Source organism: Camelus bactrianus, chromosome 22 (genome assembly GCF_048773025.1).
Source record: "Camelus bactrianus isolate YW-2024 breed Bactrian camel chromosome 22, ASM4877302v1, whole genome shotgun sequence".
Lineage (NCBI taxonomy): Eukaryota > Metazoa > Chordata > Mammalia > Artiodactyla > Camelidae > Camelus > Camelus bactrianus.
In genome coordinates, this window is record NC_133560.1 from 6552412 (window position 1) to 6570389 (window position 17978).

General features: G+C 59.5%; 1 protein-coding gene across 3 annotated transcripts in view; it reads left to right on the top strand.

Annotated features, from left to right (window-relative positions):
- The window catches only part of ADAMTS2 (ADAM metallopeptidase with thrombospondin type 1 motif 2), a 205018-nt gene that overhangs the window by 178761 nt on the left and 8279 nt on the right, over nt 1-17978 (top strand). For all 3 annotated transcript variants that reach the window (XM_074350140.1, XM_074350139.1, XM_074350141.1), the window contains 10 exons: nt 407-582; nt 1780-1913; nt 5490-5613; nt 6586-6666; nt 7044-7210; nt 9592-9751; nt 11554-11686; nt 12488-12695; nt 13826-13955; nt 15113-15202. In XM_074350140.1, coding sequence (XP_074206241.1) covers nt 407-582; nt 1780-1913; nt 5490-5613; nt 6586-6666; nt 7044-7210; nt 9592-9751; nt 11554-11686; nt 12488-12695; nt 13826-13955; nt 15113-15202 — 1403 coding nt within the window. The remainder of the gene's footprint in view (nt 1-406; nt 583-1779; nt 1914-5489; nt 5614-6585; nt 6667-7043; nt 7211-9591; nt 9752-11553; nt 11687-12487; nt 12696-13825; nt 13956-15112; nt 15203-17978) is intronic.

Below are 17978 nucleotides of genomic sequence, written 5' to 3' on the forward strand. Positions count from 1 at the left end.
CCTGGATGGAGAGGAAGCTCACCCAGTTCCTCCACCCTGGGGCTTCTGGCTTGGGACACGGCAGAACCCAGACACCCGTCACAGCTCACTGTTGGGCCCCAGTCACAGCTCAGGAGCTGGGATGGGGGTGGCGGGTGCGAGGGGCTGCACAGATGCCTCCTTCCCACAGGACCCCTGAGAGAAGACACCAGCCCCTTCCACACCTGATGCTCCAAGACCCTGACACCTGGGGGATTATCCAGGTCCTGTGACTGGGGCAGGGCAGGGCCAGGTCCCTTCAGTCAGCAGAGCTGCCCCTCAGTCCTCAAGGCTCAGAGATGCCCCCCAGATCCCACAAGTGGCACCCCGAGTGCTGGCCTCTTCCTGGTGGCGCCGAGCCACAAAGCCCCTCTGTTCTCTCCTCCAGCCCGGCCAACGGGGGCCGCACCTGCTCCGGCCTCGCCTATGATTTCCAGCTCTGCAGCTCCCAGGACTGCCCTGACCCCCTGGCCGACTTCCGCGAGGAGCAGTGCCGGCAGTGGGACCTGTACTTCGAGCATGGCGATGCCCAGCACCACTGGCTGCCCCACGAGCACCGGGATGGTGAGCCCCGTGGGGAGAGCGCCCTCCGCGGACCGGCCCGAGGGGGTGGGCCGAGCTCGCTGTGCCGCTGATGCCACCTGGGCAAGCTGCCGGCCACAGGCCACACCGGCTGTCAGCAGAGCCCACCCTGGCCGGGGTGGCTGCTGGGGTCCGTTCAAGGGCTGGGAGCTCATGGCAAGTCTGCAGTCCCAGGGGAGCCAGAAAACAGGGCCTGGCCAAGGATGCCGGGGAGGGGGCGGGGCTGGAGGCGCAGGTCGTCCGGGGCTCCCGCGGTCGCCACCCGGTGGGCGAGGCTGGAGTTGCACCGTGGGGCCGGCTCAGCCTTGGGGGCGGGGCCGGGGCGGGGGTGGAGCCTGCCAAAGAATCAGGTTACCTCTGGCCCCTCCTCTTTCAGTGGGAACTCAGTTCCTAGTGTCAGCGACTTGAGCTGGTTTAAGCATCAGAAGGCACTTGCTGGCTCCTGGAACTGAAAAGTCTGGTAGCTTCAGGCATGAGTGTGTGTGTATTTCATTGGAGTCTCGTCCCGCTCATGAAGAAGGCGGCATTGGGCAGAGGAGGGCAGCGGGGCCCAGGTCTGCTCCTCTGTCTCCCTCAGCCCGACGTGTTCCACCAGCCAAGCGCCTGTTGCAAGCCCCACACGTGCATGCGGGGAGGGGGTGCCGAAGCAGACAAGATCCCCCCTCTCAGAGGGAGGCTGTGGTCCAGCAGAAAGTCAAATAATGATATTTTAGTGACGTCTGAGATAAATGCTGAGAAGGGAAGGTGCCAGGGACCCAGGGCTGAATCAAGGGGCGTCCGGCCTTATTTGGGCTTTCAGAGAAGGTTGACTGAAAAGGGTCTTCAGGTAGAGACCGGGCAAACAGCCATTTGCCTTTCCCTTGAGTCTGGGGGTCTCCGAGCAGGGCCTCGGGGATCTGGGAGCCTGGCTGCACCAACAGCAGCCTGGCTCAGTTGGGAAAAGCTCTTCCTGAGTTCCCTGCACAGGAACACGAAGCGGGCTGCAGGCACCTGCCTCCGTGCTTTTTCTCTCCCGCCCCAGGGCAGGCACGTGTGGGAGAGGTGAATCCTAAGGAGACCCCCGTGGGCTGGGAGTTTCTCCCTGCGAGGTGCTTCTTAAGCGAACTTGGGGAGGAAGCTGCGTGGGAGGTGAGCCCTGCAGCCCGCCCTCGTCCCCAGCGCCCGCTGCTTCCCTTCCAGCCAAGGAGAGATGCCACCTCTACTGCGAGTCCAAGGAGACCGGGGAGGTGGTGTCCATGAAGCGCATGGTGCACGATGGGACGCGCTGCTCCTACAAGGACGCCTTCAGCCTCTGCGTGCGCGGGGACTGCAGGGTGAGTGCGGGGAGGCCGGTGCTGCGGGAGCACAGGGCCGCCGGCTCAGGCCTCGGCTTCGCCAGGTCGCTGGGAGGAGTCACCGAGGCTGAGCGTGCAAAGTGCTGGAAATGGCACCTGGATCGGGGCAGGTGCTCAGCCGATGTCACATCCCTCCCCCCACTCTCCCCTCGTGTCGGAGGTTCTCAGAGTTGAGTCCAAGGAGCCACCTGGCGAGCTTGTGGCTCTGCCTCAGAGATTCTGATTCTGTCGGTCAAGGCTGTGGCCCGGAGCATGAGTTTTACCAGTGACCCAGGTGATTCCGATGCATGTGGTCCTCAGGGGACCCCTCGTGAAGCACTGCCAGTCAGCATCGGACAGCTTACTCTTGATAGAGGTGGCCCACCATGGCTCTCGTTGGTCTTGCTTTTTGTAAACAGGCCCTGCTGTGTTTTCTGTTACTCTCATGCCTTTGGCTTCAGTCTTAGGCTGTCACAAGAAGCAACCGAGGGGCACCCTCGGCATATAAGAGTAACAAGGGTGCAGGCTTGCCCGCTGCCAGACTCCCTAGAAACAGCTGGAAGCCTCTGTAGTTTGTGTAGGTGAGACTGACTGTAGGTGTCCCAGAGGCTCTCTCGTCTTACCTTCCTGAGAGGCGAGCGCCCTCAGGATGTCTCCGCAGAGAGCCTGGCAGAATGCCGCCGGCGCCTGGAGGAGGGGGGTGAGGCGGGCAGAGCAGGGAGGTGGGCTGCGGGGCAGCTGGAGGTGTGCTCGGGGCTCCTGTCCCCTCACGGGGGTTCGGCTGGACGGCAGCCCATGGAGACGGAGGCTCCCTGGAGACTCAGCACGGGGGGCCGGGAGGGGGCTCGCCCAGCCTCAGTCTGGCAAGGAGGCCCGGCCACAGTCTGCTCAGACCCCAAATACTCAACCAAATACTTACAAAGACAGCAGTGTCTCCCCTGTACCTGGGGAGGGTGTTTAATTTACGGAGGTGACTGACTGACTGATGACACAGGCATCAATGCCACTGTAAGAAAAACTTATTAGAAAAAAAAATTAAAAACAACAACAAAAAAGACAAAAAGAAAAAGAAGGGCTTCTTACTTGCACTTCCTGAGGGAAGGGCATGCCGTGCTGTGCAGAGCCCCGTGGGGAAGCAGCAGGGTCAGCTGGGAGGCAGACAGGAGCAGGGGACAGCCTGGGCTGGAGCCGCCACTGGGGCTTGCCTGGGAAAGGCAGGGCAGGGCAGAGTAAGCAGGCTTTGGGCAGGAGGGGTCTCTAGACTCCCGGCACCTGCCCCTGGGGTGATTTAGGGCAGAGACATACAGGCTTGGTGTGTGAGTTCGATGCAGGGGGTGATGGGAGGGGTCAGTTGGTTTGTGTAGGAAAGGTGTGCCCCCTTTGCTGTCCCTAAGAACTGGCTGGCTAGCTAGCCCTGGGAGGGGTGGTCTCTCCCTGGCTGACAAGATTTTCAAGATGTCAAAACATCATAAATAGTGGGGAGGATGTAGCTCAGTGGTAGAATGTGTGCCTAGCGTGTGTGAGGTCCTGGGTTCAATCCCCAGCACCTCCTCTAAAAATAAATAAACCTAATTACCCACTTCCCAAAAAACAACAACAACAACAACAAAAAACAAATTAAAAAAAAGTTTTTAAAATCATAGCACACAGAAAATATTTTAAAACCGTGAGTGATTGCAATAGCCCAGGAAACATTTAGTAGTGGAAGTAGCTTTAGATGCCCGCTGTGAGTATGGTCCAAACCTAACAGGGAAGTGGGAACACGAGTGCACCCTCTTAGTGGGCGTGGCTAGAGCCCCGCTCCTGACACTGATGACTGGAGAACAGGGTATTTCATTAATTAAGGGTGATTTTGAACAAATAACAGTAGGATGATAAATTTTTGGATCATTACAAAATGTTTGCATTTAGATGTGATCACATTGCAAAAGTTAGAAAACAAAGGGGAGTGAAAGGAAAGATGGAAAACACGCAAAGGAAATGTGAGTAACAAGATGAAAGTAGGAGTCTTCATAACACGTGTGAATGTGGAACTCTTCTTTGAAAAAAATCTGATATCCAAGTGGAAGCTGACAAAGAATATCAAAATACAATGACTCAGGAAGTTTAAAAGTGAAATGACAGCAAAAGATGTGTCAGGAGAATAAAGACACACACACACACACAGGAGGGAGTGAGGAATTAAATGAGGCCGTGAAGATGCTAATTCCATTTCCAATTTGGGGGGGTTTTCCCTATGTGTCCAGTAAAGCTATTCTCTGACACCAGCTGGGTGTCCTACCGTTCGACCCAATTCTGATACTACCTGCACAGGAAATTCTGAGGGTTTTAGGAGGTCTAGCCAGAAACTGGATGAAGACCAAATATATATTTATTATAAATCACAACATCACAACCACTCCGGCCTGACAGGGGTTCTCCCCTTCCTCCCTTCCTCTCCTTCCCCCTCAGCGTCAGCTCCATCCTTCACTCGGGTCTTACTCTGTGCCAGGCAACGTGTGACTATTTACAAGGATCATCTCCTCTCATGCTGGCAACAGCCCTGGAAGGCTTTGCTGCTCTGACTCCACATCCCAAATGTGGAAACAAACTTGGAGTTTCTCTGAGACTACTTGGCCAGAAAGTGGCTCTGTGGTCTGTTCATAGTCTAGAGACCCTGCCCTCAAAGGTCTTTGTGAAACAAATGTCCGAAATCAAAGAGCAAAGGGAAAAGAAGCAGTCTCGCAAGAGGCAGTGATGGGAGAATCGTGGTGGGGTGGAGGTGAATTGGCTCTGGGCTTCCTGGCAGCCAGTGCAAAGAGGGAAACCTGTGATGCTGTGACGCATTCTAGTACAGATAGAGGGAGCAGACCGGCTCGGAGGAGAGATGGTCTTCCCTGCTGAGTGTGGATGTGGGTGTGAAAGTGGCCTCAGGCCAAGTGCTCAGGGTGTGGACGTGCAGAGGCCGCTCCCCGTGGAACTGTGGGGCCCTGGGAATGCCTACTGTCAGCAGGGCTATGGGGAGGAAAAGAACGCGAACTTGTTACTGCTTCTGCCAGGTGGCCCTGGGCAAGGGAACGTCCCTGCTCTGTGGGGAACAATTTTCGATACTGGAGGGGACAGTGTTGAGAGGCTTGGTTGAGAGAATGAAGATGAAAGTGTTCCCACCAACTCTTGTCACCTCTTGCCCAGACAACCCAAGCAGGCTAAAGACGACACTGTTCCCGGGGCGGGGGGGGGGGCAGTGTGAGGGAGGGGCCTCCAGGCCTTAGCTTTGGGTGGGACGCCCAGGAGAGGGGCAGAGGCCAGGTGTGATTTGTGTTCACCGGGAGGCCAGCCTGTGGTGCCAGGACAGCCTCGGGACGTGGCCCTGTCTAGACTGTGCAGATGAGCGGATGAGTGACGGGGATTGGTTGGTCCCTGGTGGGCACGCAGGGCTTGTCTTGCTCCAAAGCCCCTTCTCCTTCCCCTGTGTCAGAGGCTGCTAAGAACGGCTGCCCATACCCAGGCTGGGGAGGGAACAGCCTCCAGGGGCCGATCGGGGACTGGGGAAGGTGGGATCTCAAATACACCCTGCACCCCTTGCCCCCCCAACAGAAAGTGGGCTGTGACGGGGTGATCGGCTCCAGCAAGCAGGAGGACAAGTGCGGCGTGTGTGGAGGGGACAACTCCCACTGCAAGGTGGTCAAGGGCACGTTCACGCGCTCGCCCAAGAAGCTCGGTGAGTGCGCCCCTCCCTCCCACCGGTGGGTGGCTCTGTCTGGGTCTGACTGTCTTGGCAGAGGTCCCAGAGCGTGAGGTGGAGGGAGAATCCCAGGTGGGGACAGCTGTGCCAGGCCTCGGGGTGGGTGGGGACAGGGAGAATGACAGGACACAGATGCTCAGGGTTTTTATTTGAGGGCACCCCTCTCCAGCCCTCCAGGGCTGGGCTGTCGCCTCCCTAGGTCCCTGCCCCTCCGCTGCTGCGCCCAGCTGGCTGTCAGCAGGACTTGGCCAGGCTGCTCAGTGCAGCCTGCAGCCTGGGGGCAGCCAGTGGTCCCCACAAGACCACAGGATAGGGCTGGGGAACTTGGGGTCTCCAGCCAAGGCGGGCTCTGGGAAGACAGCCCTCTGGGTGAACCCCCTTCCAGAGCCACGTCCCTGCCTGGCCCTCAGTGCTCTGGGTGGACCTGAGCAGCTGGCTACTCTGCCTCTGTCTGAAATGGGGAGAAACCACTTTGGTTCACCTCTTTTGGAAGAAGATGAAGGAGCAACCTGCCCAGACTCCACTCAGAGCTGGTGCCAGCGTCCTGGGAGCCCACCCTCCGCACGACCCCGCTTGAGCAAGGGGTCTTCAGTCTACAGATTGAGCTGCCGAGGTCCAGGGAGGCCACGCAGTTTGCTGAAGGTCTCCCTCCTGGCCGTGACCTCTTAGCTCTGAGCCCAGGCGTGACTTCAGGGCCACTCACGACGGTGCCCACCAAGTTCTCGATGGGGAGGCCGTGGGAGTCCCTGGATCTGAAGATGAGCAGGAGGGCTGGGACTGGCTGGGATACTGCAGTTTTCCCGTGGGCCCCTCTCTGGGTGGATGATCAGAGCCCACAAAATATTGGGCCCCTGGAACCACCTTTGAGGGCGAGGCCCTTTTTGTGTTGCCGGCATTCGACGGCCTCTCCCCTCTCATCTGGCTTTGTCTCCCCACATCCCTACAAAGGTTACATCAAGATGTTTGAGATCCCGGCAGGAGCCAGACACCTGCTTATCCAGGAGGCAGACACCACCAGCCACCACCTGGGTGAGTGTCAGAGCCCAGACAATGCGGTGAGGCTCTTCTGGGGATCGGGGGCCTGGCTGGGAGGCGTGGCTGCAGCCCCACCTCCCCTGTCCCTGCTCCGCCTACTTGGTGGATCTCTCCTGGGGTCATTTCCCAGTGGAGAGGCCAGAGGTTGGGACCGGAGGGCTCCCCTGGCAGCGGCTGTGGAGGGACACGTGTCTCTGACATGCCGCACCTCCCCACCTGGCGGAGGGCGGCTGGGAGACAGAGGGCCCTGCTCCCCACAACGCCCCCAACCTGTGCAAACCAGAGCCCCCTGCCGGCCTCCTGGCGATGAGCCTGGACTCCGCCCCTGGGTGATCGTGGCGGTGGGGGTTGCTGTCTTCTGCCATCCTCAGCTGTCAAGAACCTGGAGACAGGCAAGTTCATTTTAAATGAAGAGAATGACATAGACCCCAATTCCAAATCCTTCATCGCCATGGGTGTGGAGTGGGAGTACCGGGACGAGGATGGCCGGGAGACGCTGCAGACCATGGGCCCCCTCCATGGCACCATCACCGTGCTGGTAAGTCGGGGCAGGGCCTGAGCCTCCCTGCATCCTTCACGGCCTGCCCCTTGGACCTCTTTGTGTCAGAGTGAGGAACAGACAGAGAGCTGCCAGTCGGGGCTCTGGGCCCTGTGTTGACCCCCAGGTGACCTTAGGACAAAATCCCTGTAAAGTTTTAGGTTTCCCCTCTGGGTGACATTCGCGGCCACCTTTCATCACGCTTGTTCACGTCTGCCATGGCATCCAAACCCCGCACATCCCTGGGAGTGACCGACAGGGCTCCGGAAATTAGACCCAGGTCACCCGGACTTTGTCCCTGAGCAGGACCGGACCCCAGGTCTCCTGAGCCCAGGACCACAGGCTGCTCCTGGCGACGGGAATACAGAGGGGCTTGATTTTGCTTATCACTTTTTAAAGATTAATTTTAATTGCACAAGTAATACATTTTATCAGTAAAAAAGTTTAAAATACCTCAGATAGTGGGAAGGGTATAGCTCAGTGGTAGGGTGCATGCTTAGCAGGCATAAGGTCCTGGGTTCAATCCCCAGTACTTCCACTTAATAAATAAATAAATAAATAAATAAATAAATAAATAAATAAATTGATTAATTAATTAATCTAATTACTTACCCCCTACCCCCAAAAAATTTAAAAAAAAAACCACCACAGATAAGGCTCAGGTGCCTTTGCCCCCCGTGAGGTGAGCGCAGCGTGGCTGGGCCGGGGCCCCTGGACCCGGCGCCCACACCGGGCGTGCAGCTGCTGAGCGCGTGCTTCGGGTGCGCTGTGCCGCTCTGCTCCCTTCACCTGCATGCACTGTTCATCCCCCAAAATAACCAATCCACAATCAGGAATAAGAATAGAAAAGAATTTTATTTGAGCCAAACTGAGGACTAGCCTGGAAGCCAGCTTCCCAGATTACTCTGAAGAAGCAGGGTTTCCAGCACAGTTTTGTGTCTTGTGAGAACAAACAAACACGAACAAGTCAGGGGTGCGTTTCTTCAAGGTTTAAAAAAAAAAGACCAGCACATACACAGCGAGTCAGTACGACCTTTTTTTTTTAAGCAGGTTTATTAACTACCAGATTTGTGTGCAGCCCTTTTGTTTTCAGCCTCATAGGATCTGATCAAAATACAGCTTTCCCTGGGAAATTAGGTTTCCTCTCCACCCCTTCACGGCCATCATGCTGCTCATTTGTAATACAGTGAGGTTAACCCCTGATGTCCGCATTCCATGTTGTGTTCCCTCTGCCACCTAACTGGTCTCATCACTGAGAGAGGACCTGCACTGGCATCTCAGGAAGGGAGGCGTTGAATCTTTATCTTTAACATAAATAGTCTTTATTTCTGGTCAGTGTGCCCTCTTCTTTAATAATTAAAGCAGGTGTACAATATATGTTTGATGGGCCACAAACAGCCTTAATTTTAGCTAGCCAAAAATTCAGGTTAACTTACGGATAAGCCAGAATGACTTCCCCACATCTCAAAATGTGAAAATTTCTTTTATCAAACACCTTTGGTGCCCTGCCTTTGTTAATGCGTATACAGCCGGGCCTCGGTGTCTGCCATTCCTGTATTGGTAAATCTGTCTACTGAAATGTATTTTGAATCCCAAAATCGGTACAGGCACAGCTCAGGAGGTGGTGCAGGGTGGGTTCCAGACCGCCGCCACACACAAATATCGCAAAACGCAAGTCACGTGGATGTTTTGGCTTCCCAGTGTGTATAAAAGCTGTGTTACACTCTTCTGCAGTCTGTCAGGTGTGTGATAGCCTTATGTCTGTAAAAACAATGTGCAGACCTTAATTAAAAAATACGAAACAAAAAACCAGTTACATTAGTAACACCAAAGTTGACTGGGCACAGGTCACCCTCACAAATAGAACAGTAATGAAAAAGTTGGAAATATCGTGGGAATGACCAAAATGTGACACAGAGACACGGAGTGAGGAAATAAGTGCCCTTGACAAATGGCCCCGACAGACCTGCAGCGTGCTGGGCTGCCACCAGCCTTTAATTGGTAAAAAACGTAATACCTGAGATGCTGCGGGCTTGCCCTGCAGAGAGAGAGTGCACGGGATCGGTGAGCTTCGTTCAGGCACTGGCCGTGAGTTCAGTGTTCGTGGATCAACAGTATGCATCAAGGAAGGTGTCTTCAAACAGAAACACACCTCACATAAGGTTGTGCATTGACAGTTGAATATGTCATGACTGAAGTTTTGCAGGACCCTGATGAGAAGTGGTTCGGTCCTGAATTCGGCGTCTGCCGGGGCTTTCTAGAACCTGACTACCATGAGTGACGAGCACGGGCCACGTGTGTCCCTGGGGCTGGCCCTCCTGGCCCGGCCGTGGAGGTAGGGTGGCGGCGGGCAGACGCATTCACGGCCCTCTCTGGCGCAGGTCATCCCGCAGGGAGACGCTCGGGTCTCGCTGACCTACAAGTACATGATCCATGAGGACTCGCTCAACGTGGACGACAACAATGTCCTGGAGGACGACTCCGTGGGCTACGAGTGGGCCCTGAAGAAGTGGTCCCCCTGCTCCAAGCCCTGCGGCGGAGGTGAGGGCCTTCTCAGAGTTGGGGCCCCGAGGGGGCCCGGGCCGGGCCCACAGTCCCTGCTGGCTGTCTGGCTTGAGGGACGAGCCATGTATGAGGAGACTGGCCCCAGGACCAGGGAGGCCGAGCCAGTGACCTCTGCCCGGGTGACCAGGGCCTAGCCCCACCTGGGAAAGGGGCAGAGGGCGGGCAGGAAGGGTGGGTGCTCAGGGCGGCTGGCCAGAGGCAGCCAGGGGGTACGTGTGGGGCCTGGACGGCACCAGCATGCACCTGCGTCAGTGTGGGCAGCAGGGCTGGCCTGGCCGGAGGCTGTGATGGTGGCTTGGGTGGATTCCTGTGACATCACACGCACAGGCACAGGAAAGACTCAGGCCGTGCTGGAGACCAGGGCCACTCTGCAGAGGATCCTCCTAAAAGGCATTTCCTTCGTGGGGCAGAGCTGGGTGCAGAGGGGTTTCACCTACTCCAGACCTCAGAGAGTCCACGGTCAGGTGGAACATACAGATGGACAGGAAGTTCTGATCCGCTTGGTGTGGTCACTGCTCCTTGCAGTGGGGGAAGCTGGAGGACATAGAGGCAGGAGAAGGCAGCTCAGCCTGCAGGACGGAGCTCCCTCAGATGCCATGAGGGGCCCCACGCCTTGAGGACACAGGGGACTTCTCTGAGGGGCACCCACTCCCAAGCCTGGGCAGGTGGAAGGTGCTCCCCCAGGGCCCCTCCCTGGGCAGATGGCATTCCCTCCTTCCACTGAGCCTCCCGGCCCCCCGGATTTCACGGGCACATCCTGCTGATCCTCCCTCCTGCGTCTCCCTTGGCCCCATCTGCTGTTACTGTCTTCCCGGTCCTGGCACCGCCCTCACTGCCCCGCTGGCCTTTGTGTGTCCACTCTCACTCCAGAGTGACCCCTGTAGGACAGATCAGACTGTGCCTTCCTGGTGTCATAGGTTTCAACAGCTGCCTCTACTCTTGGGCTCAAAAGCAAAATTCTCCTGGCCTCCAAGTTCTAAGCTGACTGCTTCCACTGTGTTGGTGCCCCCAGCCCTGGCTCACCAGGCCCTGTCCACACTGGCCTCAGATGCTTTTCCTGGACATGCTGTGCTCCTGCCTCAGGGCCTTTGCACAGGCCATCTCCTCCCCCCAAGAGCCCCTTCCACCACCTTCTCACTAAACCAGCACCCCTCCATCCTCTGTTTCCTGGGACATGTCTCCAGACACCCAGGCTAAGTCAGACGGCCCAGCCATGTTCTCTCATGCCTTGCCCACAAGGCCGAGGTTTCGAGACCTCGGCGCTGTCGACATCTTGGGCTGTGTTATTGTCTGCTGTGGGCGCTTCCTCACGCCTTGTAGGTTATGGAGCAGCATCCCCTGCCTCTACCTGTTAGATGTCAGTGGCATCTCCCCCAGTGACAACAAAGTGTCCCAGACTTTGCCAGATGTCCCCAGGGGACAAAATCGCCCCCTGTTGAGAACTGCTTCACTAGACAGTGGCAGGGGGAGCCTTGCAGGCCGTGTTCTGTGTTTAGCCAGGTCCTCGGTGCATAGTAACTCAAGGTGGAGAAGATGACTCAGCGATGGGGGAGGAAGTAGGGCCTCCCTCCTGCCCCAGGAAGCCAGCCAAGAGGCCAGGGGAGAAACTGGCCAAGCTCCCTGGCCTCTCGCCCTCATTTGGCCTGGGGTGCCGGGTGGACACCACCCTGGACGTCTCTAGGCCCGGCTTGGGGAGGACGTCTCCACTGGCCGGGTGGGGAGGACGGGGCTAGGGGGCCCCGGCGCCCCATGGAGCCCCCTCGAGTTCTCGTCTTCAGGGTCGCAGTTCACCAAGTATGGCTGCCGCCGGAGGCTGGACCACAAGATGGTGCACCGAGGCTTCTGCGACGCCCTCTCAAAGCCCAAAGCCATCCGCCGGACTTGCAACTCGCAGGAGTGCTCCCAGCCTGTGTGAGTGCCCCGGGCTCCCTGGCTCCCCTGGCCCCGAGCCTGGGGTCCCCCTGGAGGAGGGGAGGGCAGGGCCCCGGACTCCTGTGGAGGGAGGTGCAGGATCTGGGCCCCCAGGGTCACTCTGGGCCTCACATCCCCTGAGACATTTGATGGATTCTTTCTCACTCACCGTGTTTCATGGTGTCTTAAGATGCTGTGAGGCGCCCCCCTGCTTCAGACTTCTGAACGGAAACAGTAATGTGCCTCTTAGTAGTGACAACAGGTGTTAATGCTCAGATGGGGAAACTGAGGCCCCGCGGATGCAGGGCTCACTTCTGTGGAAGATGTCTCCCCAGCAGCTCATCGCAGGGGCTGCGGAGCTGACCCTCTGGCCCCGGGGTCTGGCAGGGCTGCATTTTCGGGCCCAGGTTCCTTTTGTAGGGTCTGGAGTGGGGAAGATGGTGGGTAAATAGGCAGGTGGCAGCCGTACAGGGACAGATGCTAAGGGCATCCATGCTGCCAGAAGGGTTTATGATGTCAGCAGAGGCTAGGGTCAGAGGGCAGAGCCGGGAGCCTAAGGAGAAACAGGTTGGCAGGGCCCCTCAGTCCTGGGTTCTCCATGGCCACCCCCCCACCCCCAACCAGGGTCTCCCAGCAGTGGACATGCACGGGGTCCCTCATCTGCAGGACCTCAGACGGAGGCACAGCTGGCCTCCAGGGCGCCTTCATGACAGCAGGGAAGATGCGCCTGGGGGAGCCAGCTGCCCTCCCTCTGTCCACCTGGTTGTCCGGGGCTGACCGTGGGCTGCTCTGCCCTGGCAGGTGGGTCACGGGCGAGTGGGAGCCATGCAGTCAGAGCTGCGGGCGGACGGGCACGCAGGTGCGCTCCGTGCGCTGCGTTCAGCCGCTTCACAACAACACCACGCGCTCCGTGCACACCAAGCACTGCAATGACGCCCGACCCGAGGGCCGCCGCGCCTGCAACCGTGAGCTCTGCCCCGGTCGGTGGCGGGCAGGACCCTGGTCCCAGGTAAGCAGCCCCCCGCCCTGTGTCCTCAGCCCCCACACCAAGCTTGGGTGGGACTGAGGTGGCCAGGGTGGTCCACCTTGGCCCGGGTGCCGAGGTCTTGCCCCGGGCCACGTCCTGTAGGTCCCAGGGCACTGGTGGCTCCACGCAGCGAGTGCTCTGCTGAGAGACCCAGAGGAGTGCGTGTCTTCACTCTGCAGGGCAGAGGCTCCCAGGTGCTATGGGGGCCTGGACCCCCAGTAAACAGGGCAGCCTGGGCTCCGGGACACAAGGAGAGGCCTGAGCTCTCGTTTCTGGGGGCCGAGGTTAAACTTGCAGGAGGGGACACGAGCAGGGGATGGCTTACACTTGGGCCGGAGGAGCAGTTCTGGGGGCCGGACTGAGCTGATGTGAGCACTGACATCCAGCCCACAGGCCTGGTGGGTCGGGGTCCCCACAACCAGATTCACTCAGAAGGTGCTGCACTCCTGGTTATGCTTTATTCTAACAAAAACACAGAGTAGACTCAGCAAATGGGAAAAGTGCTTGGGTGAAGTCTGGAGGAAGCCAGGCGCAAGTGTCCAGGCATCCAGGGTCTGCACTGGGGATCAGTCACACAAGCACAGGGTGCCTGCGTGCTGGACATCCGGTACTGCAGCCCCGGACCCCAGAGGGAACGCGGCTGCTTGCCAGAAATCACACTCATGGTGTGAACCAACCAGACAAGCTGGTGCAGCCTGATCCCAGGCCTCGGGCATCCGAAGCACTCTCACCCGACAGACCCGTCCATGAACTTGGCTCCCAGGAGCCACCCAAGGCCCAGTCCCAGGACCAGGCCTTGCCTGGGGCTGGGCAAGTGTGAGCCGCCCAGGTCGCCTGAGTCAGCCCCGCCCCATACACGTGGCGGGGACTTGAGAATCATCCTTAGGCAGGGCTGGGCTGAGCTGAGGACCCAGAAGTGCCAAGGCCTGTCCAGCCCTGGGTATTCGCTCTCTCTAACCCACTTCAGAGCCCAGGAGATTGAGGCAGCCGCCCGGGGCCCGGGCAAGGCCGGCCGGCCTCTCGCTCGCAATCTCCCCTCTGTCCCTCGCCACCTCCCACGTGCGTGGGGAGCCCTTCCAGAACCAGCCTGACTGGTCACTCTCTGCCTGCAGTGCTCTGTAACCTGTGGCAACGGCACCCAGGAGCGGCCCGTGCTCTGCAGGACCGCGGACGACAGCTTCGGCATCTGCCGGGAGGAGCGGCCTGAGACGGCGCGGATCTGCAGGCTCGGCCCCTGTCCCCGTAAGCTCCCTGCATGCAGCGGGCCCGGGGAGGCCGGGGCAGGTGGGGGGTGTTGGTCCAGGCAAATGCAGCTCTCCCCACAACTGGCTGAACTCAGCATCTGTGAACTTAAAGGAGGAGCTGAGCCCTCCCAGGCCTGGGCCGGGACCTTCCCTGGCAGGGAACAGAAGGAACTGGCAGCGGCCAGGCTCACCTCTGGGCCAGTCCTAGTTAAAGATGGCGCGGACTCAGCCCACCCCTGCCTTCCCGGCACTCCCTTTGGTCTGGGGGACAGAAACCAGATTCACAGTGACTGCACATCGGGGCTCAGGCCATGCCTGTGCGAGTAGGGGGTGTCTGTGGGAGTGGGGGTGTCTTGGGAGTAGGGGAGTCTGTGGGAGTGGGGGAGTCTGTGGGAGTGGGGGAGTCTGTGGGAGTGGGGGTGTCTGTGGGAGTGGGGGAGTCTGGGAGTGGGGGAGTCTGTGGGAGTGGGGGTTTCTGTGAGAGTAGGGGGTGACTGTGGGAGTAGGGGGTGACTGTGGGAGTAGGGGGTGACTGTGGGAGTAGGGGGTGTCTGTGGGAGTGGGGGAGTCTGTGGGAGTAGGGGTACCCAACACGGAGAAAAACCAGACGGCCGGCTCCGTGCAGGCGCCCTGCCAGCGCTGGACGCACATCGTCTCCTTTGGTGCCCACAGCAGCTCAAGACGTAGCCCTGGCGCCGAGTCCCTTCTGCAGAGGAGTGGGCTAGGGGTCAGGTGTGCCTGCCCCAGCCTGGGGGGTGGAGAGGTCGGCCCAGGACTCACCTGTTCCGGGTACTTCCTGAGCCAGCTGTCAGGACGCTGCTCAGCCCGGGAGCAGGGCGCAGCAGGGACCCAGGGGACAGTACAGAGACAAGGAGGCGCTGGCGGGGCCTGAGGGTGGGGGTCGTTGCTGTAGCTGCTCCATGGAGCTGAGACCCGGGGTGCTTGGGCTGGGGCAGGCAGGGGTTGTGCCCGGACAGGGTGTTTGGGGCCTGTCTGTCCCAAGTGAGAACACGAATGCCACTCCGGGGAGGTGGGGTCCTCCTGGCACCCCCACCCAAGGACGCCAGGAGCTGCGGAGCCCTCCTGCCTGGGGTGGGGGGTCAGGGGCCTCAGCCTGCTGGCCCAGGAGCCACAGCCTCCTTTCTTCCCGCCCAGGAAACACGTCCGATCCCTCCAAGAAGAGCTACGTGGTTCAGTGGCTGTCGCGACCGGACCCCGACTCTCCAGCCCAGAAGACGTCGTCAAGTAACCGGCCCGTTTATAACTCTGCCTCTGCCCTCCAGTGCATGCCCTGCGCCTTGTGGAGCTTGCCGTGGGCGCCCCTCCTCTCTTTCTATGGAAAACTCCCCTGACTCTTCCTGAGCGCTCTCTTGGTTGAATCTGTTTTCTCCGGGCCTCTGTGCTCGGCTGTCTCCTTCGGAGCCACCTGGCCGCCTGGTCGGGAGGGCCAGCCTCACAGAGGCACGCCCGGGGCGCCGGCCTCTTGCGGGGGCGCCAGGACCCGGTGATGGCTTGTAAAGGGGCAAAGATCTGTCGTGGTGCTGGAGGGGCCCGAGGCCAAAGTGCACATGTGACCGCTTGGTGACCGCCTCGCGGGGCCACATCCTTCCAGGCTGGAACTGCGGGTCGGAAGTCGAGGGGGAGCCCGCCGGCCCCTCTCACACGCCGCCTGCCAGCGAGGCGAGCCCAGAGGGGCCTCAGGCGTGCGCGCTGCGCCGCCGTCCGGGCGCCCGGCCCGGTGCCGGCAGTGCGTCGGGGGCTCCCCGGCCGCCTCTGCTGCTGCTGCTGCAGCTGCCCCTGTGCTCAGTGTGTCCTCCTGACTCGTGCGCCTGCGGCCTGCTTCCTGTGGCCTTTGTGTCCAACTCACACAGCCCTTGACCCCCCGCGCCCTGTCCCCTTGGGGGTTTGGGTCAAGCGGAGGAGGCGGGGAAGGTGTCCCTGCAGGGGACCTTGGGACGCACCGCCACTTCCTTCTCTGTCCGTTCGCTCTAATGGCCTTTGTCATCGTGTGCACACGACCCCATCCACGGGGTGAGAGAGTGAGAAGCTGTCTGATGTGGATGCGAACCCCCACCCGTGTGAACAACTACAAAATTACCTCAATTTTTATTGCTTTTTTGCTTAGATAAAACTATGTAGAAGATGCCTTAAAGTTGAAAGGTAACAGTTGGTGGCTAGCTCCAGTTTCCGAGGGGGGACGTGAGCCAGGCAGCGGGCAGGCAGTGCGGGTCGAGGGGGAGGTGGCCGGCTCACCCACCTTTTGGCCGAGGGTCCGGTTTCCCGGCCCCGGTGGCCCGGGTCCGTGGTCCTCGGGGCCCGGCCCGCCAGCGCTGACTGTTGCTGGAGCCTCTCGGGCGCTGCCTTACACCAAAGGGCGACTGGCCCGGCCCTCGGCGTGACCAGTGTAGCACTCCGCCGGTCACCCCCGCGCCCTGCTCGCGGCACCCCCCTGGACCGCGCCAGCCCTCCCGGCACTCGTTACTGTTATGTACATACTCGGTGCGCCACACCAACTCTCACGACTGTTAACTCCCAACTTTGACCGAGGCGATGCGAGGGGCACGGTGGCTCCGGGAAGGTGCGGCACGGCCCTGGCCTTGTGCTCTGTCTGTATGCACTTTGGTTCATCAGGGACGTTTTGTTAGTGTTTTGTTTGTATTTAATGACGCAGCCTATAAGGTCCCACCGTCGTCGCTTCTCCGGTTTTTTTATGAGACAACGTTAGTGTGTGCCAAAGTGACTGTGAAAATGACCTTTTACTCCTACTAACAGTGGGAGACTCCTTGTCATGCATCCCACAAATAAAAATAAACGTTCCGTGAAACTGGGTGCCTGGGTGTGGCAGGCTGCGGCCTTCTCGTCGTCACCTCCGCGGCCGACGATGCCGGAGACAGAGGCTGTCGGGGCCGTTCTGTTACACTTTGCTCCTCGGTTTCTGAGTCAGTGACCTTCCTGCCGGCCCTCCTCCTGCTGGACACGGGTACCTAGGGCCCACCCACACGTAGGCCCGCGCCCCGCCCTGGACACTGCGCTGTGATTTTGCGGTGTGACGGCTAGTGCTAGGCAAGCCCCTCGCGGGAACGCCTGGGCCCCCTCCTTGGACTAAGGTCTCACCATTGGGCAACGGGCCCCTGGGGAGCTTCTCTCCGACTTTGGGGTCCGTGCCCATGGAGTGGGAATATGGGGTTGGTACCCGAGACGGAGTCCAGGTCACTGTGCCCCGAGCAACCCTCAGGCCACAGCTCTCAGCCCTGGGCTACCTGTTCAGGGAGGGAGCAGTGCCCGTCTGGCCCAGGTAGGGGCTGGCCAGCCCCAGGGGAGTCTGGGTCGGGGAAGAACAAGCTGGCGGTGGCTCTGGGCAGCCAACCTGCGACCTCCATGTCTCCCGAGGCCTGCCCTCAGAAGCCACGGGGCCTGTGTGTCCGCTCCCTTTATGGACACGGACCACACACAGGTCAGCATCCAACAGGGACATCCAGATCTGGGGCCTGGGACATGTCCTGCCAGGGAACCCCTCTCCCTCCCTTTCCTGTGAAGGAGTCCAGTGCCGGGAGGAGGGAGATCGTGAGACAGGATGATCCCCAGCGCCATGGAGACAGGCGTCAGGAGACAGGGCCAGGCCCCCAGTGGCAGCCTGCAGGTGGGAGTCCCAGGCGCCGTGGCTGGGTTCAGCCTGCCCCAAGCTCTGGGCATTGAGAGATTCCCAGCTCAAGAGACAGGAGACCCAGACAACTGCGTCCACTCAGTCTCTCTGCCCAGACAGATCAGAAGGAATCCCCGCAGAAGGCTGCCCACCTAGAGCCACGGGAGGGCCACCAACTGCCAGGGGACAGCCCGGTGCGTGGAGGGTGCCGCGGGCGAGGGTGCCACCCATTTTCTTTAACTTGCTGCACGACCTTTTGAACACTGAAATGGTGATGAGGCTTGAAGTTTTCTCCATCCCATCCTTTCCCAAAGTTTCCGGGATGGAGGTGATTTCGTTCAGGTGGTACATAAAAGTGATCTGAGTTCCACTGAGCAG